Source organism: Podarcis gaigeae (assembly GCF_964106915.1).
Source record: "Podarcis gaigeae genome assembly, chromosome: 7".
Classification (NCBI taxonomy): Eukaryota; Metazoa; Chordata; class Lepidosauria; order Squamata; family Lacertidae; genus Podarcis; species Podarcis gaigeae.
The window spans coordinates 873,182-896,054 of NC_139683.1; the positions used below are offsets into that span (position 1 = coordinate 873,182).

Here is a 22,873-nt window from a genome sequence, read left to right on the forward strand (position 1 = left end):
GGTTATTCCAGACTCCTACTCCTGCTGGCCACCCGCTTATGAAAAAGGCTATTTTTTATGTGCTAAGTTGGTTATCCTCTTGGCTGTGGGAGGGAGGCCAAATCCTGGGGGTGTCTAGTCGGCTAGGCAAGGGAGAAAAGTCAGCCTGGCATCCTAGTCTCTTCTTGTGCATTTATCCCCCATCCCCAAATCTCCTGGCTTCTGAGCTTCTGCAGAGAAACAGCCAGGAGACGCCCAATTGCTCTGCACCTCAGTGAAGGCTTCATTTACTCTGCCTCTACCCATTTGGGAGAAAAACTATTGGGTCTGTAGCTGAGTGGCAGAAAGTCCCCGGCTCAAAAGCCCTGGTATCTCCAGAGGGCAGGTGCTGGCAAAGGCCTTTTGCTGAAAGAGACAAGCTGCCAGCCAGAGCCAGACAATATTGGGCTATATATGGACCAAATAGTTCAGCTCATTCCAAGGCACCATCTGTATGTGTAAGCACCACAGGAGAGAAAGCTCAGGGTGGGGCCACAAAGGCAAAAGGAAGGAGCAGCGTGCTCCTTGCCTTAGCTTTGGGCAGGCTTTCCCAAACTTGGGTCTCCGGCTGTTTCTGGACTACAACTCCCATCATCCTTAGCTGGCAGGACCAGTGGTCAGGGACGACGGGAGCTGTAGCCCCAAAACAGCCGGAGACCCAAGTTTGGGAAAGCCTGGCTTAGGGTATCAGGCATTAGGAGCGCGGTTGGAGGAGATAAATGAATGAATGCCCTCATAAGGTGGAAAGGCAAGTGCTGCTCCGTGGGTCCTGAGGGGCTCTGAAAAGGCAGGCATCCCAGCGAGAAAGGGGAGAGGCAGCTGCCTCTGCGGCTGCTCCTTCTCCAGAGGAGACCTGATGGAAGCAGGAGGGCTACTCTTTCCTGCTGTGCTCCATTAGCAGCAGGATCGATTTGGTTCTGCTTGGTGGGAAGTGACTAGGGAAGAGAGACTGGAGTGCTCTTTGTTCTTCACTTCTCTCCAGGAATGTCTAATTTCCAAACTGGCTCAGCTTCGTCCCCAAGTGGGCTTTCTTCCGAGGGAGAGGGAGGGTCTAGCGTGGCTCCCCTTCATCTTCCACCTCTGCTCCAGCATTTGCTCTCTTGGGCGGGTGGCAGCTTCTGAGCAACCAAATGGAGACATTTGCCCCCTCCCCCCAATCCAAAGCCCCATCCTTTCAAGACAAGAGAGCAGTCACCATGCACTCCACACCCCATCCTTTCAAATAATGCGCTGTGCAGGGCTAGACGGCTCCAAGCTACTCTAGTCTGAGAGCACGATAGCAGCGGAAGAATTTTTATGGACAAAGACCTCTGTGGTCTCCACCCCACAAGCACATCTGCCAGGCTGGGAGTCTGGGGTCCTGGAGGCAGCAACAGGTGAAGCCCACACAGGGCTCCCCCTCTCCCCACAGTCTCCGGCCACCGGCTGATGACCCCTCCTCCATCCCAAAAGGAAAAAGAAGGAATGCTCAGGTAGGCGTGAAAGTGCTGCAAGCAGAGCAAGAGGAGGAGAGGGGAAGGAGGGGCTTGTCTGACAGACCACTCACTGGTGCTATAAAATGCTCTCTGGCTCCTGCCACACTCCAAAAGCAGCTTTAAGCGCATGCAAGCACGCACACACACGTGTGCAAAGAGGAGACACCAGCTGCGCAGTGTGTGACCACGGAGCTTAACTCCTTCTCAGCTAGCAGAGCCAGCCAGAGAAAGTGGATGAGAACCACCAGCAAGGAGTCAGGGGGAAGGAGTTTCTGGGAGCTGCCTGCCCACCTCTTCCTTGCACTGTGCAGAACTACGAAAGGATGAGAGAGCAGAGGTAACAGGGCAGCAGGTCCACAAGGAGAAGCACCCCCCGTCCCCCTCAACTCTCTTCTCACCCACCTCCTGGCCATGTCCTCCTTTGCCATGCTGCGCTCGGCCCCCAGCCGCTTCCTCTACCCGGACATCAGCATGCTCTCGGAGGACGAGGAGGATGGGAGCGAGAGCTCAGGGTCCGAGGACAAGCCCTACCATCTGGACGCCGGCGGGTACGGACTCAAGAGCAGCAAGCGCCGCAGCAAGAAGGCAAACCGGATCAACAGGGAGCCCCGGCAGCGCCACACGGCCAACGCGCGGGAGCGGGACCGCACCAACAGCGTCAACACGGCCTTCACCGCCCTGAGGACACTCATCCCTACCGAGCCGGCCGACAGGAAGCTCTCCAAGATCGAGACGCTCCGCCTGGCCTCCAGCTACATCTCACACCTGGGCAACGTCCTCCTGGTGGGGGACGCGTGCGGAGATGGGCAGCCGTGCCACACCACGCCAGCCTTCTTCCACCACAGCAGCAGCAGCAGCAGCAGCAGTCCCCCCATGAGGGAGAGCGAAAACTCCCAGCCCAAACAGATCTGCACTTTCTGCCTCAGCAACCAGAGGAAGATGGTAAGTCCTGGGCTCTCCTGGCTTGCAGGGGGTGTGGAGGGGGTGGAAGGAGCACCAAGAAACTGCAGGTTAAGACGATTCTGGGATGCGGGAAGGAACAGTCAGCACTGCCGTCAAAGTGGATAAACTCCTCCATGTGCCACAGGGCTCTGGGAGACTTCACTTCCAGAGGGAATTATTGAACTTCTCTCAGAAGCAGGCCCAAGAGAGATGGTGCTTGGAAAGGACTAGGAAGGGAGCTGATAAGTGCAAGGAAAGCAGGAGAAACAGGACAGCTCAAGAGACCAGGGAGAAGCCAGAGGTGTTGGTGAAGGGGCTCAGAGAATACACACCCTCACCAAGACCCCGAGGTCACACTTGGTTTGCACATCACAAATGGCAAGCCGGCATGGGGGGTGGGGTGGCTTTCTGAGGGGCATCTGTCCGAGGCAACACCTACTTCACCGCAGTGCTTGAGAGGGTTGGGTAAAAATGTCTCCGTCCAGAGAGTGAGTGAGTGGCTTGAGCTCCTTGGTGAGTCTGGGGTAGAGAGAAGGAATACTCCACTCCCCAGCCCTGAGCAATGGCAACTCAGCTGTCCTGCACCAATTCTCAGCTATCACCCAAATCGCCAGTTTCGCTGCCACTTCTTCAGTCTGGGGGAAATGCCCAAGATGAAGAGCTAGAAGGGGCTTCCAAGGAAGGAAGGAAGGAAGGAAGGAAGGAAGGAAGGAAGGAAGGAAGGAAGGATTTTAAGTCACTGCCTGTCCACCCATCACTTCCCACATTCATCTCCTTAGCTTTTCTCTCCCCAGTGAGCAACCACCTTGCCTGCCCCCTACCCAACCTTAGTCCCAGGCATGGTGGTTTGGGCGGCTTGAGATTCCTCCTTTACTTCAACCCAGCCAAGTTATGGGCAGCAAGCACAGCTCACCTCGCCCTCCTGCGAGATCTCTCACCATCTTTGCCCCTCATCCTCTGTACTGCTCCTCTCATAAACCAAAGGGGGGGGGATTTTCTCTGTAGAGGAGAAGCCAGCCCCCCTTAGTGTAGCTGTAAGCTTATTTTTGTCTTCTTGTGCAGTGGCTGGATTTGCAGCCTGTTCTGCCATGAGCACTATCCCCTGTTTAGCAGGAGATATACTCTCATCCCCAAAAAAGTTTAGGTTGGGAGGTTGAGACACGTCCACCTCGTCCCATTCTGATCTTTATTCAGCCCTGAAGTGTAATAGGAATCCTGAGGCAAGCAGCTTTCAGTCTCAACTGCTTTGGAGGGGTGTTGTGAAAATAAAATTAGGAAAGTAAGGAAGAAAGCCAGAACAACGGGCCTTTCCAGAATGCAGAGGGTCACCAGCCCACCCCCCTGAATCCTACTCCCCACCCCCCAGAAAAACATATCCATTGAATATGCAACAGCTGTACGTTGGTCTCTTATTAAGCAGGTTAGTTTAACAAGTGCTCCAGCATTTTCCATTTGAACAACAGGGAAAAATTAATCCAAAAGGGAGTTTTAACATACTCCAGCAGAAAGGGCTATTTTGACTGTGTTTTAACAAGGAATAGCCTTTCAGCTAGCATGAAAGCAAATAATGTGGAAAATTGCCTAGCAATCTTTTTGTACTGTTGACCCCCTTAGAAGATGAAGGTTCTAGTTTTAAAACCCCACATTTGAAACCTGGGGTTAATATATTTTATCAGATTATTGGTTTGGATTTCCAAGCTACAGGGAACTGGCTGCATTTTAGTCTGAAATCTTGGGGGGGGGGGGAGAGAGAGGGAGAGAGAGAGAGAAAGAAAGAGAGAAAGAGAGAGAGAGAGAGAGAGAGAGAGAGAGAGAGAGAGAGAGAGAGAGAGAGAAATATTCCTTACTCACACTAATTGCATAATGGAAGTTGTTAGGAAATGCAGTGTGTCCACATTTGGAAACTCTGCAGAGAGAAGGCAGAAAATGGGCCAGCAAAACAACCTGGTTGTTGGCATGGGCTGTTAATAATAATAATAATAATAATAATAATAATAATAATAGTAATAATAATAGCTGATGAAGCCTTCACCTTGTAGCTGTTTTCTGCATTGTGTGGGGTGGAGAGGGGGAAGAAGGTAACATGGGGAGTGGAAACTGATGAATCCATTGGCAACGCAGAAAGAGAAGTGACTCCTTAGCAGTCAGGATCACCAAACGAAATTGGCTAGAAGCAGGTTCAGGACTAACAAAGAGTGACCGGCAGAGTTCCTTGCCAACAGCTACTGGCGTGGCCGTTGTTTTAAGAGGGAGGCTACTCACGGCTGACAGGCTGGAGGCATCAGGTGCTGGGGACCAAATCCAGAGAGCCCCCAGTATGGCTTGCCTGTGAGCATACCAGTTAGAGGGCTGGGGGCTTAGCAAAGCCACCTGTGGCAGCGAGGTCGCCCTGTGCATTTGCTACTTCCAGCCCCGGCAGAAGAGGGCCATGCAAACCATGCACTGCAATGCATTTGGAAGCATTCCCAAAGCCAACCCTCTTCCCGTCACCAAATCTCTCTTGGTTCAGACACACCTCTCTGCCCTCTTCTTGCGCCCAGTTACAAAACCTCAGCTGCAGTTAAGGTGTGATGAAGCTCTTAAATACTCAGTAAATAAAGACGTTTATGGCATATGGAAAAATGTGGGAAGAGGAAAAAGGATAAAAATCCAATCCTGGCAGTTCAGGCTGTTTCACCTCAGCCCTTTGTTTACAGAGAGGAACCGACTGACTAAGGTGCTGTACATCTGCAACAGTCCCCAAGACAAGGAGAAAGTTCTGGGCTTGTGTGCGTGAGTAGACAAAGCGCCCCACACAGCCTTTGTTTTCCTATCAGAGTAAAAGAGTCAGGGAGTCCAAGGAGCCTCAAGTGCCAAGACGGCTCCATCCACCTAAACATCAGACTCCAGCAGCTCTGGGTAGAACCACAGTGGCATCCCCTGGACGGTCCGTTCCACCTTCACCCTCCCAGAAAGACAACGCAAGGGGGGAAGGTCTCCTTTCTGCAAACTCTCAGCCCATGAGGGGCAGAAAAGGAAGGGCAGTTGACAAGCGTGACTTTGCTGTGCAAACCATACATAGGATATGCAAGGAAGCTGGTGCATAGAAGGGTGAGGCTCAGATCCCTTAAGCTGCTGAGCAAAGCAGCATGAGCAAGAATGACAGGGGCTGAGGGGGAGAGGCAGGCAGGCTGCTATGCCAGCTGGGACCTCTGCTCCTTTGACCCCCTCGTCTCGCATGCCCTCAGCTGTCTAGGGCACAAGGCTTGGCAACTGCCACATTCCAGCCAAGTTCGTCCTAACTGAAATGGTGTGTCATAAACAGATCCCCCAACTGATCTAAGTGGTGGGAAGGAGGGAAGGAAGGAAGGAAGGAAGGAAGGAAGGAAGGAAGGAAGGAAGGAAGATAGATTTAGGACACTGCAAAACAAACATCTTTGCTATTTGTGGGGCACTGACAGAGAACACACTGCTTAAAAAGCAAGCTGTTTTTTTAAAAAAAGTGGTATAGCCCTGAATTCGCAGTGTAATTTCCAAATTGCTTTCACTCTCAGAGTTGCTGTCTTTGGGCTGAAATTGTTGAGAGAAGATTGTGCCTCTGAGATCCGTTATCACGCAAATTTAAAAGGTGCGTAAATCTACATTATTGGTCTATTTGATGAGCTCTTGGCTTCTGCATTTCAGAATGAGCAAATTGCTACACCCCATGAACCCAAAGCTGAGAGTTCAAAATGCCCAAGCTAAGGGGATTTGAGCATGTGGTGAGGGCAGGGGCACAGCTTCCTAACAGCCAAATTCTTAAGGCTTCTTGGGGCAGAAAGCGCAGAGCAGCAGCCTCAAAGCTGTTCCAAAAAGCTCAGCCCACTCCAGCCTATGTGCAGATCCCCACATAAAGCAATGTAGAACAAGGGGAAGAAAAAGCAAGGAGCAACTTGCTTTCATGTGGGCATTGGCAGAAGAACGCTCATGACATTATAGGGGAGCAGCATGTTGGATAGGTGGGCATGCATGTGGCACATGGGAACAGAGAGGCCTCCAGACTCCGTCAAGGAACTCTGGAGGAAGCTGGGGAAAGGCACCTTCTTGAGTTTCAGCAGCGTGAAAAGGGAGATTTGCAACAGAAACTAAATCTGTAAACTTATCTGTGAGGCTGGGGGACTTCAAAAGGTCATGGCAGAGGAAGCTCCACCCCGAACAATAGAGGGGGAGATACAGGTCAGGAAAAGTGACCATCTCTAGCACCCCACTGGCTTTTGCCTTAATACTTTGCCAAACATTTCTTGCGCAGAGCAAACCTCCTTCTACTATTATCAACTGATCTGCTAAACACAGGATTGCCCCATCGTAACAGCCTAGTTATGGCGGTGCAAGAACTCATTTCTCCACTCTTCTAAAAAGAGACAGAGGTGGCATTTCTTATCTTATCAATTAATTCAATCTGAAATAGACAAACAATGATTAAGATAGGATTCTGAAAATACTCCCCCTCAATTAAAAAAAAAAAAAGCTGGGAGAATTGAGGAATGTCCCTAAGGAGTAGTGCAGAGGTTGAGTGCAATTTATTTGCAATTAATGACGTGGAAGAAGGGAAATGCTGAGAAGCAGCCTGGGAGGAAGACTTTTGATTCTCCCTGCTGTAGGAATCCAAAGTAGAGGGGATGCCCTCAATTTGTACTCTTATGGGCATTGTATTGCTGACATTGTTGATACTGCCATATTCCTGTAAGATCTGCCTATGTCCGACCCAGCAAGTCCCCTGGTTTTCACTGGGGATGCCTGAACGGTTAAAGGTAGCAGTACAGACACAATGGGGAAGAGTAGCCTAATCCGTGGCAGTGTCTCCCGTCTCCCTAAGTCAGAGAGTGCTGCTCTCTTTCTTCTTCTTTGCATGGAGAGAAAAGTGAAGGGGCGGTTTCTTAAACCCACTGAATTGCTTTCTTGCTGCCCTTAGCGTGGGTGGAGATGGTGGCTGCTACTTGAGAAGATGGATGCAAAGACACCAAGTGGCTTTATGGTGTCTTTGCTTCGTGGAACAGAAGCAGCAGCAGCCCGAGACTCACTGCCTGCCTGGCCAGGTATGGTCCACTCTAGTTGGCAGTGGCTTCCCAAGGTCTGGAGGGGGTGGTAGGGCTCCCTTCTCCATCCCCTCCTATCTAACCTTTTTATCTGGAGATGCCCGTAAGGTTTCGAACCTGGAGCATTCTCCATACATGGTGCTGTATGTGAGGGGCACTCACAGGAGCCAAGACTTATAGAGGCTGGTTCAAAGAAGGGCCAAGTCCTCTCCTTTGTCCCACTGGCTCCTTCAACTGGTGTCTCCTATGCAGTCCAGCCTTGCCAATACTTTCCTGGGGCAAACTGCCCTTTGACCTGATCTCCAGGGCTCCTCCTTCCAGCCCACCATTGCTGCTGCCTCTCCCATCATGCCAACTAGGGACGACTGGTGGAGGGGAAGCGCAGGCAGATACACTAGGAATGGAACAGCCCTACACTTGCCATGTACACGTCCCTACGCCGCTGCTCCCCCTTCACATAGAGCTGCTCTCCTGCTGTGAAGAAACACAGTTGGCAGCTACTAGTGATTTTAGAGAACCACCCTCTCTTTCACTGGCTGTGGCAGCTGCCACTTGCCCCAACATGCATCAATGCAGGAGCGGACCACAGGTGTACGTGGTCCAGCATCCTGTTCCCCATAGTGGCTAGAGGGTTTTTAAGAGCATTTTATTTATTTATTTCTAAAGTGCACGCCCTGTGCCTTCAGTGCCAGTCGCCATGCCTAGGGAGGCTTATAAACCAAGGAGGAGGCGAGCTTGTCCAACCTGAACCTCCCACCAATTGGCTGACCTGACCCATGGAAAGCAGAGGGTAGAAGGCTCTGAGAGAGGGGCGGCGGGGGCTGGGGGCTGCATGTGTCACTGGGAGTGGATTGCTAAATTGAAGGCTGCGGCTAGGTCTATTTAGCTGCACTCAAGTAACGGCACGTTCATCAATAAGGCAATGAAGCAGAGCAAACTGTAATGGCGTGGGGCGCCATTTTGAAGAATCCTTTCAAAATGTTTGATAAACGCGCTGAGGCACTGCCCGCTGGCCGGAGCAAAAATGTGGCGTGTTTTTGTACTGGCCACACATGGAAAATGTGGCACCTGCATCAAACATGAGGGGCACCTGTACCTGTCTCTTGCCATTTCAAATGGTGTTGTGGTTTTGGGTTTTTTTCTTAGTAGAGGGGCTGGGTTCTCCCCAGCAAACTGGCACGACTGCTGTTGAAGTTGCTGTCCCAAGTTCACAGAGATAGTCGGGTGGTGGGGAGATTGGTGTCAACACAACGCTGTTATGCCACGTTGCCCCTCATTTCAGAGATACAAACAGGTTTTTTATTTGTATTTTTATGCCACCCAATTACCATATTTTTTGCTCTATAAGACTCATTTTTCCCTCCTAAAAAGTAAGGGGAAATGTGTATGCGTTTTATGGAGCTAATGAAGGCTGCGCAGCTATCCCAGAAGCCAGAACAGCAAGAGGGATTGCTGCTTTCGCTGCACAGCGATCCCTCTTGTTGCTCTGGCTTCTGAGATTCAGAATATTTTTTTTTCTTATTTTCCTCCTCCAAAAACTAGGTGCGTCTTGTGGTCTGGTGCGTCTTATAGAGCGAATAATACGGTGACCATGCCATCATGCAAGCAGTACTCCGTGAGGCACTTTACAGCAGCAAAAAGTGCAAGCACAGCCTTCAAAACAATTAAACTGGGCTGCTTTTTCCTTGCCACCTGATCTGACCTTTGCCTTTTTTGAGCCACAACATATTCTAGAATCTCTCTGCAACAATAAAGGAGCTTGGGGTGTCAGGAAGAGATAAAGTATTTGGGCTTCTTGGAATGCAAAGAGCAGTTTGTGGGCTGTAGCAGGACAGGATGCCTTGAATGCCTTTTGGCTGTCCCTGGTTCCCTGAGATGAGGCTGAGGGACGGGAAGAGTCTCTTTCTCTTTGGCGATCCCTTGTAGCCGAGTAAGATTGTCTTCCATAAACACGGCTTTAACAGTGAGTCCTTAAGTGACTGTGGAGGCCAGTTCTGGATCCACACGTCCTTCCACAGTGGACACATAGGTTTCCAGGTGGGAGTTGTTCATGGTGTGGATTTGCCAAGCGTGTCTTCCTCTTAGCACCTTTCTCCCTTGCGGCCTGAGTTTGAGTGCCTTCAAAGTCCATGAAACCTTTGGTAAAGGCTGTTCTCCAACTGGAGCACTCGCAGGCTTGTGTTTCCCAGTTGTCAGTGTTTATACTACATTTTTTTCAGATTTGCCTTGAGACACTCTTTAAACCTCTTCTGTTGACCACCAGCATTACGCTGGTGTATTACAGTATTTTATTGTTTTTTTGGAAGCCACCCAGAGTGGCTGGGGAAGCCCAGCCAGATGGGCAGGGTATAAATAATAAATTATTATTATTATTATTATTACGCTTTCCATTTTTAAGTTCGGAATAGAGTAGTTGCTATGGAAGACGATCATCAGGCATCCACACAACATGACCAGTCCAACGGAGTTGATGTTGAAGAATCATTGCTTTAACACTGGTGAAGTCAATGGAAGCAAGCACAGTTGGCTTGCTGAGGACTCCCCCAGCAAAGAACTGGGCTGTAACACCCCCCCCCCAGCAGCTGTTTCTTTAAGAGCAGGAAAAGGCTGCCACTTTGAAGTCCCAGCTCAGCAGGGGGCTAAGTGGACTCAAAAGCTATAGAGGCAGCCGCACCTCCTGAGGTCTATGGGGGTCAGGCATTCAGGACAGGGAAGGGGGAAGGAGGGGGGAGAGAAACAGCAAGACAGTGCTGGGTAAAGGAGTCCTATTTGCACCTCCCACCCCCTGGCAAAATATTATGGGGTGATTTTGCTGACCACCTTTCTACTTGTGCTTACAAGCTTTTGCAGATGAATGCTAGTTCATTAGAAGACCCCCTGTGAGCTAAGAGTGCTACAGCACTGCCCCCCCAATCCATTCCCTCTTAAGCTCCAGCCAGAGCACAGCGCATATTGGGGGGGGGGGCTGAAGCAAGCAGCACCTAGGCAGTTAAAAGGCAGGAGAACCTACTCCAGAGTCCTTCTGTCCTCTGCCACCCTTTCTTCCAGTGGCAAGAAGGGGGGACGGGACCTGGAGGCCGGCTGTGCTGCTCTCTGCTTGGGGCAAGGCTGCAGCTTGGAGGGGCCTTTCCTGGCCTCCCCCTCCCCCAAAGATGGGCCTGCTTTGCAATCCCCTTAATTTACTGTTCCTGCTTAACTTAATGGCAGCGGAAAGGCAAGGTGATAGGGGGAAAAATATGAGGCGGGATTTTCCGAATCCCCATTTCCTCTCCAGACAGCAAGAGAGCTCCTGGGGCCTGAACATCTGGGAAATTTAATTTTACCATTTCTGCGCTCCCCCCTCCTCCCCCCATCTCCCCTTTAACAAAGGATGAGGTTGCCCTGTTACGGGTGGCTGTGGCAGCCAGGAAGCCATGCCGGGGTGCAGCGTGCGGTGCTGGGGAGAGGCACCAGGCAGCTCCTTGAGAAGCAGAGGCCCCACTCACAGCACTCCCACATCCCACGCCGAAGCCCCAAGGAAAGCGTTGGGGTGGGGTTTGCCACAATGGGCTGCTCGGCAGGCGACCCCAATCTCGCAAGAGATAACACATGCTCTGTGTAGAAGGGACCTGCTTCTCCGGGCACTGGGTCTACTCAGTGTCTAAAGCTAGTCCTTTCACAAACGCCGTAGTGTTATGATCTATTCAGACCAAACGAGCCCTCCTGCGATCTGCACGCAGCAACAGAAACAGATCCCACTGATGGAAAAAGGGCTCCTCTGTTTTAGCTGCAGAAGGATGGAGGGGAATGGAAGATGAAATTTTGCAGCAGGAAGCCAGGTTTCAGCATCCACAGAAAAATGAGTGCCGTGTTGTGAGCTAGCATCACTGAAAAACATGAAGTAACTGTGGTTGTGATGACCAAGGTCTTGGATGTATTTTTAACATTTTATTTTATAAAGTTGTTGTTTTTACGATCAAACAGTATATAAATTTTGTTAAACGAAGTAATAGTATAATAGCAGGAGAGGCTACATGGGAGAAACGGCCAGTGATTTGGGGTATGTGTGGAGGTGCAGAGAGCACCCATGGGAAGCGAAGGGGGGGGGGGGGTTTGCAGGGCTAGAAAATGGCCCTGGCACAAATGAGTTTTGGCCCAGCCAAACAAGTGAAAAGCAGGATGGAACCATGTGGCACCGGCTCTGAACAAATGACACTGCCTGCCTGTTTGGTTCCGAGCCCCATTGAAGCTGCTGAGGCCCAAATACCTGAAGCAGCGCCTCTTCCTATATCAGCCTGGAGGGTTTGCTAAAGAAAAACTTGTGATCCATCATGGGGACTGGTATAGCTGGCAGAATGGTGCCCATCTGTGAAATGGTGCCCTTCGCAGTGAGAAAGGCGCAAACATTGTTACCATCTCGGTGCCAGGTTAAAACTTATTTTCCCAGGTATTAAAAAAAAATTAATTGGCGATTGTTTAACATGCTCTTCTGTTTCAGATGAAGCTATTTGTCTTTGATGATGTGTTTTATAGTTGGTTGTTGCATTGTTCGCTATTTCATGCTCCAGAACTAGTCCTGAAATCTGCGCAGATCGAGGGGCAGGTTATAAATATTTTTAATAAAGAGAGAAATAATGAGCAAAATCCCTTGTGCACCTGGCTGCTCTCTGGAGCTTTGGAACAGCCACACTTGCAGCTTGCGGTCCCAGGTGTGTTTGTCTAACTCTCTTCTTTTCCAACTCTGGCCCTCTGCAGAGTAAAGACCGAGACAGGAAGTCTGCGATTCGGAGTTAAATGATTATGGATTCAGGAAGGAGGAGGAGGAGATTACGAGGGGAAAGATGGAAAAGCCACACACGCAAAACAAAGACAGAATCTTCCGGCCTGTGCCTGGCTGCTGCTGCTGCCACCGGGAGCCCTGTGGTTCTACCCAAGATGAACTTACGGCAGCCCATCCCTGGGGAGAGACTGAGCACCCTCTAGGCCTGGCTTTGCAAGCAAGAAAAGCAGGCTTTCGTCTGCAAAGAAAAGCAGGACTCTGAATGACTCTGCTCTGCAGTGCTGGGAGGCAAGTGAGCCGGGGACCCTTGGTGTGGCCACTGGGGCAACTGGAGAGGGGGGCTTTCCTGACCAGCAAGCATAAGAACATGGACTTGCACACGGCAGAACAATCCTCACGGATCTGAATCCCGCTATAGGGAGGAGGAGGAAGGCATGGTTCCCCGTGGGGGAAGCAAGAAGAATGACCGCAGCGCAAGCCCTGGACTTGCCTTCAAATCCATAGTTATGGGTCATCCTGTTCTCAGAACCTCGGGTGGGGTTACAATCAATACATGCTGGAGTTTCATGTCATTGATAATAATATAAATCCAACTTGCTTGTATAGTGAGAGAAGACTATGTCGTACTGACCGGAGGCAAACTTCCTTTTAGGCTCATGCCATTTGGCCAGCAGGGTCCTGGGTCTTGGCATTTCAAGATGAATTTAAAGGGTTTTTTCGGGGGGGGGGGAGAGAATGCTTACTCCACTTCTGCAGCATTTGTGTAGGTGCGTGAGGCAGGCGGGAGGCAACTCTGAGAAGGAGGCAAGAGGCCACTTGCCAGCACCATGGCCATCGTAAAACAAGACTCACTGGTGGGGGGGGGGGAGAGAGAAAGAGGCGCTTCCTCAGAGCGGAGCATCCTGGGGAAATAAATCAGGCAGGGAGGGAAATAAATCACAAGTGGACAGCTAGAGCCCAAAGCCAATCCTGAGGTTGGCAGCCTCCAAGGTATGCCTTGTGTAGAGAAGAGAAGGCACGAAGAGCCATCCCTGTGGCTATTGGCCATGGACAGCCTTACCCTCCTCCACGAACTACTACATCTTGTGGGAGGGAACTGAATAAGCCCTTTGCTCAGCGCCAAAAGAGAAGGCAGGAGCGCACGGGGGGGGCTCTGCCTGCAGATAAGGAGCAGCTGTGGGAGGCTTGGGGGCAGAAGCTGAAGCTCCTCCCAGGAGTCTCACAGAGATGTGAGCTGGTGGGCAAGCAAGACAGGGTCACTGGACCCGAGCATGGCATGAGATGCTAGAGTCAGAGGCATCCATGGAGGGTCAGGCTATCCATGGGAAAAGGGGGCAGACAAGGAACTGAGCTGCAACCAACTTACGGGAGCACCCAGCTGTCTCCTAAGAGGTCCGCTTGCCTTAGATCCCAGGCAGATTAAATAAAATCATAGCATTATAAAATCATAACATTCAATAGAATCACATAATTGTAGAGTTGGAAGGGACCACTCATCAAGACCAACTCCCTGCAAGGCAGGAATCTTTCCCCCAATGTGGGGCTCAAACCCACAACCCTGAGATTAAGAGCCTCAGGCTCCACTGACTGAGCTATCCCACGGGATCACATACAGGCCTACAGAGCTATCTAGACGACCTGCCACCCGCCAAGCAGGCAGCAATGCTTAGGTGCCAAACAGCAGTGCACTGAGCTGGTGGCGAACCTAGGAAACTGCCTTACACTGAATCAGACAACTGGGTCCATCTAACGCAGAGGCGACTGGGGTTCCAGTCAAGCCCTTCCTGGAGATGCCACTGGGGACTGAACCAGGGACCTTCTGCATGCCAAGCAGGTGATGTGCCACTGAGCTGTGGTCCTCTTCAAGTGGGGCTCTTCCATCAGAGGAAGAACAGATGCTCATATACTTTTAACAACAGCAAGGATTCAAACCTAAACAAAAGCTGTTTTTCCAAACATGGACAGAATTAATTTGCCTGCTGAGCTCAGAGTTATTAAGGGAAGTTATAGAAACCCACAAAGCATGGTGCAAATTTATACAGTATCTGCCTATTAGTGACGACCTCAAATCTAGCTTGCGGGCAGCAGATGACTATGAGAAAGAGCAACTAAGGTAAGCCTAGAGCCCCCAAAGTCCTTTAGTGTCCCTAAAAATCTGTGTCCCCCCCGAAGAGGAATACTATATTCAATAGTATCAAGTGGTGAGAATTCTCACCAGCAAGCCAGAACTTTTACATAACTCAAGTAAGAGAGGAATATTGAACAATAAAAGAGGTTTATTCAGAGAAAAATGGAACAAAACCAAACACTTTAAGGAAATAAACACAAAAAACAGCCATGTTCATAGCCAAAATTCTTATTTGGCTGTAGAGGAAAATGCTACACCAGAACAAAAATATTATTATTTTATCGCGGCTGTGACTAGCAATTTCTAGTTAACACAGAGCATAAACAAAGCCTTCTGTCACATACTGCATCTTCCAAATTAGATTCTCCATGCATGCTGCGCCCTTAGAAAATGGAGCACACCTCCTTCATTCAAAGGAGAGAAACTTCTAGCTTCAGGTCCTCTTAAGTCAATGACTTTGAAGAACTAAAAGACGTTCAAGGGGAATAATGAGGCAAGGGCAAGAGAAACCCTGGAGAAAGTGGCAGGCTTACTTCCTTGCAGGGAGTGGTCAACATTTAGCAGAGGAAGGTTCCACCGGATGGCAATAAGCACCTAAGAGCCTGGCTGCTGGGTCAGACCAATGGCCCATCTAGTCTAGCTTCCTCTTCTCCCAGTGGCCAACCAGATGCCGATCAGGGAAACTCTCAAGCAGGATCCGAGCACAAGAGCTTCCAGCAACAGGTATTCAGAAGCATTACTGCAGAGCACAGCCACCCTCCAGGCCATGGTTATCCTTCTTCATGGCCATGCTAGACAAGCCAGGCAGGCAGGCAGGCGGATCAACCTTTGGCTCTTAGTATTCCAAATAGCCGTATCCTGGTCAAGAGTAACACCACATTAACATGTGTTACACCTCTGTAGGACACCTGGCCCTGCACCACCACAGCCAGCAGGGGCCCTCCTACCACAGGAAGAAGGGGGTGAACACAGGTTCCCCAGTCCCCAGTGCTCTGGGGACCAAAATACAGCTAACCTAGATTTTTGGTTATCTGAAGAAGTATGCATGCACACGAAAGCTCATACCAAAAACTAACTTAGTTGGTCTTTAAGGTGCTACTGGAAGGATTTTTTTTGTTTTGACTAGATTTTTGGAATGGTTTCTGGCACGAAAAAGCCAGGATTGCAAAAGAAGAGAGAAAAAAGAGAGAAGGTTTAACTGGATGCCTCATACTGGAGATGACACAATCTCCAGGCACTCACAACCGTTGTTATTCTACGCAGCAGGGTTTCCTAGCAAGAAGCCCTCTCCTTTCCCAGTTGCTGCCATCACATGTTGTAGGGGAAGCATTGCCATTATGAATTATTTCCAGTAGGTTACAATTTGCAAAAACATTCCTCCCATTCCTGGTTGAAAATGCCACACACACTGGATCCGCCCATCCCAACTGGAGGGAGCTTACTTGGAGGATGTGAATAAAGCGTGTTGGGTTGTTGACCTAGAAGGGCTGTAAACAATTTTTTTCCAAACAGTCAACGGCTAATAATAATAATATAGTTTAACCACAAAATACCGTATTTTTCTGTGTATAAGATACCCCGTGTATAAGACGCCCCCTATTTTGGGGGACTCAAAATTAAGAAAATGGGGGGAGATTGCCCATAGTTCTTGAGCTTTATGGGGGGGGGGGAAAGATGCTGAGCTTTTTTTAAGGGAGGGTTTTGCCAAAAACCACTCACCCGATGGACCTACGCTGCCACTCACATGCGTCACAAAAGCTACCTGTCATCTGTCCCCTTGCCAAAAGAAGCTGCCAATCGCCCGCCCAACTGCTGCAGCAACAACAACCAATCAACACCAGCCCTTCCCACAGACACCAACAACATGCCCAATAGCCGCTGACAATCTCCAGCTCGCGACAACAACCAATCCCACGTCCCCCCATGTACTATCCATGTATAAGACAACCCCCAGTTTTTGACCATAACTTTTAAATAAAAAAACCCTCATCTGATACGGATACCGTACGGAAAAGTCCGGTAAAACAAAAACAGTCATTCTTTAATTAACAATGTCCAGATAGGTCGTGAAAACAATCTTTTTAACTGTCAAAGACCAGAGGAAAGAACCAGGTATGTCTTCAGCATACACTGAAAGCTATATAGCGAAGACACCAGAGACACCCATAAAGGGGGAAATCCCACAGCTCAGGTGCCACCACAGAAAGAGCCCTTGAACCTCTGAGAGAGGCAAATGTACCCAGACGGCCTCCTCTACCAACCTAACATCTGGCAGGATCTGTGAGGAAGGAGATGGGTCTTTCAGGTATGTGGAGCCCAAATCATGTAGGAGAATGGGAGAAACTCTTTAGAACAGAAATTGTGTGTTTTCTACATGTCACCCTGGCCAATAACCTGGCTGCCTCATTCTGGACCAGTTGCAGCTTCTGAACCATCTTCAAGGGGGGCGGGGCACGTAGAGTGTGATCCAATGTAGAAGTTACCAGAGCATGGATTATAGTGGCCAACATATCTTTGATCTGGTAAACCAACTGGCAATGGAAACAGGCACTCCTAGTCACCAAGGGTGCCTGGATCTCCAATGACAATGCTGGTTCCTACTTGCCTGCTCCTTCCAGGGGTCTGCAACCCCATCCAAAATAGGCTGTCTCCTGCCTCTTGGACAGAAAAAAACCTCTCTTGCCTTCTGAGCCTCAATCTGTTGGCCCATATCCAACCTGTCACTGTCTCCAAACACTTGAACTGCCTCTCATGATTCAGGTGGCTCAGAGGTAGATATGCCACCAGCATATTGGTGACACAACACTCCAAATCCTCTGATGACAACTCCCCACAGATATTAAATAGTATGGGGGAAAGAAGGGAACCTTGTGGGGTGTCACAGGATTAACTCCCATGCTGCTGAGCTCCTACGCCCATAACTACTCTGGAAAACAGGCCCAAAGATAGGACAGGAACCGCTGTAATACAATGCCCCCAACCACCACCGCATGGATCCATTCTAGGAGATTACCGTGAGCAACAGAATCAAAAGCTGCAAAGAAGTGTAAGAGAATAAGCAGGGTCACATACCCCTCTCCTAGTCTCTCAAGGCAGTTTTGCCGCCATACAAAACGTAGTGCTGGGCTAGGATACAAGAATTGCCGTACCCCCATGACTTGCATCAGGAAGGCGCTTGTTCATAAATGACCTGAAGTTGGGGTTGAACACTGAGATGACCGGGCATGCGGCTAGCACCCAGTGGTTCAGGCTGGCTCCCAGATGTGTCAGCATCCACACTCCCTTGAGGCTTTTGCAGCCAGAAGCATGGAAACAGAAACAAAACGATGTCAGTTCAGAAGCCATTATTATGGGTTACTGAATGGGGGTAAGGGGTGGTTTGCTTTCTGACATTCTGTGTTTTGTGAGGAGCTGCATTGCCCCTACATAATTCTGAGCCTCCTCCTTGCTGGTGGGTCTGTGTCTACAGTTTCCTCAACATTGCGTTTTTCCCTAGCAGCAAAGGTGGTGGGGAGGTGCTGGCCTCCAGCCCCCCGTCACGGATCTGGGGCAAATTAGAGACTCCAAAGCACCAGCAGCAACCCGAGCCTTGGCTGTCGCTACCAAGACAGCACGGGGCCTCCATCACCCGAGTCTCCCTCCCCCCATACTGACCACAGTGTGGTGGTGGGGCTTCCACACCGGCCACTTGTTGAGCCATGAGCCAGGACAACGGGCCGTCTGCCAGCCGAGAAGCTTTATGGCACTTTCATACACATTAGCCAAACAAGCACTCAGGGAGCCATTGCCTGGCGGCAGCAGCAGCAACAGCAGCTGAGGCAGGCTGAGCAGCAGATGCCTCGCTGGCTGGCGTCCATCCCATCCCCAGCACACCCCCCCCCCCAGCCACCAAACAGGGGAGGGCAAGTGACAAGCGAGAACCACCTAAGAGCAAAGGGGTGCCCCCATTTGCTCTGTGCCCCTGACCTGCAGAGGGGACAGCCAGCCTGTGGGAGGTGATGGGGCCGCCCTGAGCACCAGCCTCAGGAGGACTGGCTTGCAGCCCTGGAGCCTGCCTCCCAATTGCTTCCATGCGCATGCCTTCCCCATGCAGGCCCCCTGCCAGATACCCTCTGGCAACGCACACAGCTGGGAAGGCATTAAAAGAACACAGGTGAAAATTATAGGATGGCTGTTAAAGTTGCAAAGGTCCCGCAGAAGAAAGGGAAAGCCTTTTTATGCACACCTTTCCGGCGGCTGTTGAAAAGAGTTGCCCCAGGGCACCGAATTTACTGGCAAGGCTGTGCCTGGCTGGACTAGTGCTCCATGCATGTGGGCTAGCCACAGCTCTGAAGAAGCCGCCAAGAGGCCTTCCAAGCCCCACCGTGCTCCTTGGCATTCGCAGCGGGTCAATTTCACACAATGCTTTGCAGCTGTGAGGTGAGAGGTGAGAGCCTTGTCCTAGGGACCTTAACGTCGAGTGGGGTCCGATGAAGCCAACCTGCTGCCCTCCAGGCGCTTCGGACTATAACTCCCAGCCAGTGTACCCCTGTGATGCTGAGGCTAATGGGAGTTGTGGTCCTACAGAAACTGGAGAGCATCAGATTACTGAAGGCTGCTGGGTGGGCAGAGAAGGGAGACTCTCAACACTCACATTTCATTTTTTTTTAAAAAGGCACAATAACTAAAAGTCAATTTCTTTTTTTCTTTCTAAAAAAAAAGGTCTTTGGAAAAAAAACTATTTTGACCAAGTTTGAATGTGCACGCTCAGAAGAAGGGTAAAAAGCTTTGCCTCATGGAAAGTTCAGTATATTCTCACAATATGTTGTGACTCTTTTTTTACATTTTGCTTTTCAAGGCAAATATGCCTCACAGTACAGATAAGCTAGCATAAACACTATTTTAGAATTAAAAATAAAATCCAAAAACACTGTGGGGATATCTAATGTTGTGTGGGTGGGCCTGTGCTTGCATGATGGGATTCCCTTTCCTCTCCTCCCCTGTGCAGTTTCCCCCCAATCTGCCCCAGAGGGTGCCCCTCTAGCCAAGAGGTTAAACTGGGGCCAGGTGAGAGAACTGACCCAATTTGTGATGACAGTTGTCCTCAGCTTGGGGCACAATAAGCTGCAGTTATTAGCACAGGAAGTATGGAAATCTTTCCCAGGTGTGGGACATCACCGATGACAGGGTCTAGGAGACCGCTTCCACAGTCCTGAATATCTGTCTGTATTCCACAACTGGGGGAGGGAAAAGGACGTTTCCAGAGACTCACTTCCTTCTCTGAGACTTGGGAGTCTGCTTCCACATGGAGACACACACCTTTGCCCGACTCCTTAAACATCAGGTTAAAATTACCCTCATCTGCAGCAGACCATACCTGCAGATGGCAGTGCAGGGGTAGAACGAGGGGACCTGATCTCTTTGCATGTTTCAAGTGAGATGCTTTGAGGGTTAAACTATGGAACTCACTCCCACGGGAGGCAGTGACCAACTTGGATGGCTTTACAAGAGGATCAGGCAAATTCATGGGAGAGAGAACTGTGGTGGCTTCTGGCCCTGATGACTCTGCTCTGCCTCTACACTTGGAGGCAGCAACGCTTCTGCATCCCAGTTGCTGGAAGCCACAGGAGGGGAAGAAGCGTCGAAGCCTGATTGCAGATTTCCCAGAGCCTTAGGCTCTTCTTTTGGGTAGGCTTGTCTTCTTGCCCAGGTTTCCCTGACCCATAAACTGGGACTATTTGTTTAAATTAATGCTTTTAATATTCCCTTCTAATATTCCTTTCTTTCATTCACCTGTTTTACTGGTTGCATTTCTGTTTCAGTGATATTGTTTTTATATTGAATACCACTCAAAAGTTTTATAAAACATCAGGCTGTTTATGCATGCTCTGAATAAATATGAAGGTTGCCCGGGGTGCATAATGTATGCTGACAATGGGCTTGTTTGATGCCTCATTGTTTCTGTATACTTTGGCTGACAGAGCCCTATAAGCCTACAATTAACCAAGTACATTCTCTTGAAGCCTCACCTGAATGGCAAGTCCAGGTGGCAAGAGCCTGAGAGGTGAACTATTCACTCAGCGGCTGAACGTCTCCTGGAAGCACCAGAGAAGCTTTTCATCTGGGCCCACCTTTGGTGGCCAGGCTTATGCTTTTAGGAAGCCATATTTTTTTGGGGGGGGGTTAACCAAGCAAGGGAAGCAGAAGCAAAGCAAAGGCATTTCCTTTCTGGATCACTTTCAGGGGTGTCCCATTGGGGGAGAGAGAGCTAAAAACGCAGGCTGGGCACTCCCAGGAAGGAAACTCCCAGATGGGAATAGCTGCTCTTTGGAGTAGCTCTAAATCCATGCACTAGGAAAAAGATTCTTGACGTAGATAGGATGGGATGTGTGTCTGGACTTGGCAGCTGGCAAAGCACTCTCAGGACCTGCCAGAAAGGGAGTGGAGCATGCCACGGCCCCAATCCTGCAGCGCCCATGGGCTACGGGCTTTAATAATAATGATTATGATAATAGTAAGTATTTCTTGTACTCTACCCATCTGACTGGGCTGCCTCAGCTACTCTGCGTAGCTTCCAACAAAGTGTGAGGGCAAGCTGGGAGAGGCATCTCCAAGAGCTGTGCCTCCATCCTAATACAAAGTGGCGCCTCTTTGGTTGCTCAATGGCTCTCAAATCTGAACACCAACGTGGCAATGAAGTACATTGCAGAGCGGTGGGGGCAGAAGAAGAGGTCAACTGGCACAACGAATGCCCTTCGGCAAACAGAGAGAGTGAGAGAGGACTTGAATGACAAGGGGCTGAGAGCAGTTAAAAGGGGGGGGGGTCTCTTCACACTCACAGAGCCATTTTGTATAAAAGCTTCAGAGAAGCTTTTTAGAGAAACATCCTTAATGTATTGTCCAGTAAGACAAGTATGCATGCAGTAGGAAGTCATTGAAACACCGTCTGTACCAATACTCATCTGAACCCAGAAGGACCAGCAAACTGGTTTCAAGAAAAACAAAAGCATTCAGCTTTGGTTCAGGAGTGCAGCATCTACAGGGCTGAGAAAGACTTCAAAAGTAGTCTACAACCGAAGGCGGTAAGTAACTGGGAGGTCTAAGACAGAAGACTCTGGTCCTCTACTGATGAACATGTCAGCAGCTTCAACTGACAAACAGTGTTTCATGAGTTCAATATAATTTTTTGAAGAAATCCCTTCCACACCTCCTCCTCCTCTTAAAGGCAGCAAGCACGCTCAACATCAGATTAAGCGCCAAGCCCTCTGGTGCTCCCACCCCATGGACCAAGTTCCAGTCATCTTCCACAAGGCTACGGATCTCCCCTGGGAGCTCTAGAAACAAGAAGCCAGAGGAGCATGTGGAGAGGAATTGCTCAAAGCCAAGCTATTAAGGGCTTTGGGGCTGGGGAGAAGAGAGACTAGAGAGCCAACACGATCAGAATCAAAGAAAATTAAAACACAATATTGAGAGTAACCTAAGTCCAGATTTCCTCTTCCTAATCCTCCAGGAACCCACAGATGGCTGGGATGGAAAGGATGCCACTCTGGCTTCAATCCCTGCTTGGAACAAGACAAGAAGAGGCCTCGAGGATTCATGAGTTCAGAACAGGGACAACTGGCTTGGGCATCTTGGGCACGTTTGGGCCTCGTATAAAAGCCCCCTCCCCCACTGTGTGGGGCCGGGATGAGGAAAGAAGCAGATGCCAATGCTTCACACACCATCTCAGGTGCCACTAAAAAGTCAAATGCAAACCTTAGTACTTGTGCCCCTGCAACATGTCACTGCAGCCGCCACATGAAGACGCCTCCATGGATCCGTGCCACCCACAGTCTCAACACAGCAATCAGGCGGCAGTGCCTCAGCTCTCCTCCCCACCAGCCCTGCTCTTTCTGCTCCAACAACGCCACTCCGCCTTCCCTCCCCACACCCTGCCTGGCCCCATCTGTGCTCTGAGCAGCACCTGACTGACTCCAGCTACAAAAGTTGAGGCTGCTGAACAGACTCTTGGGCTGGGGTGCTGCTTGGTGGTAGTGGGGGGGGTGTTGGTTTTTTGTATTATAGATCATGTTGTGATTGAAGTGGAAATTGATCAGCTTTGTTTTTAAATGTTTTATTTATTGCTTATGACTACTTTTTTCATGTGGTAAGCCGCCTTGAACTGTGCAAAGGCGGCATACAAATAAGATTCTATATGCATGAATGTATTTGTATTGGAGAAGCAGCTGAAAAGGAGGCAGGCCAGAGGAGCCCGGAGAAGGGCTCAGGTGTACTGGGGGCCCAGCTGCCCTCCAACCCCTCCCAGCCCTTCTCCCACTTTCCCACCCTGCACTGAAACACCCTCCTCTCCCCACAATAAGAGGGAAAGGCATCACACTTTGGGTCCATCAGCCACATGCACAGCTGTCCCAAAGAGGGACCTTGGCACTCCTGGCGGGGCTTCCTCTACACCCAGGGGGAAGAGGACTGAGGACCTGGGCCTCCTGCCCCAAATTGAGTGAATGAACTGCTGCCCTCA

The 22,873-nt window shown here is 50.1% G+C and overlaps 2 protein-coding genes across 5 annotated transcripts in view; one reads left to right on the forward strand and one right to left on the reverse strand.

Annotated features, from left to right (window-relative positions):
- The window catches only part of BOP1 (BOP1 ribosomal biogenesis factor), a 67,414-nt gene that overhangs the window by 11,555 nt on the left and 32,986 nt on the right, over positions 1–22,873 (reverse strand). The gene's annotated exons all lie outside the window — the stretch shown is intronic.
- Positions 732–12,841, forward strand: SCX (scleraxis bHLH transcription factor). Of its 2 annotated transcripts, XM_083749515.1 has the most exons (3): positions 732–2,435; positions 5,969–6,042; positions 12,224–12,841. In XM_083749515.1, the coding sequence occupies exons 1-2, from the start codon at positions 1,905–1,907 to the stop codon at positions 6,014–6,016; spliced, it is 579 nt and encodes a 192-aa protein (XP_083605641.1). In that variant the 5' UTR covers positions 732–1,904; the 3' UTR covers positions 6,017–6,042; positions 12,224–12,841. The 2 variants fall into 2 exon arrangements, with proteins under 2 accessions (XP_083605641.1, XP_083605642.1); XM_083749516.1 differs by lacking the exon at positions 5,969–6,042.

Coding starts and splice junctions, on each gene's coding strand:
- SCX (XM_083749515.1), top strand. CDS start 1,905: ATGTCCTCCTTTGCCATGCTGCGCTCGGCCCCCAGCCGCTTCCTCTAC. Junction 2,436..5,968: donor TCAGCAACCAGAGGAAGATG/GTAAGTCCTGGG, acceptor TTTCACTCTCAG/AGTTGCTGTCTTTGGGCTGA.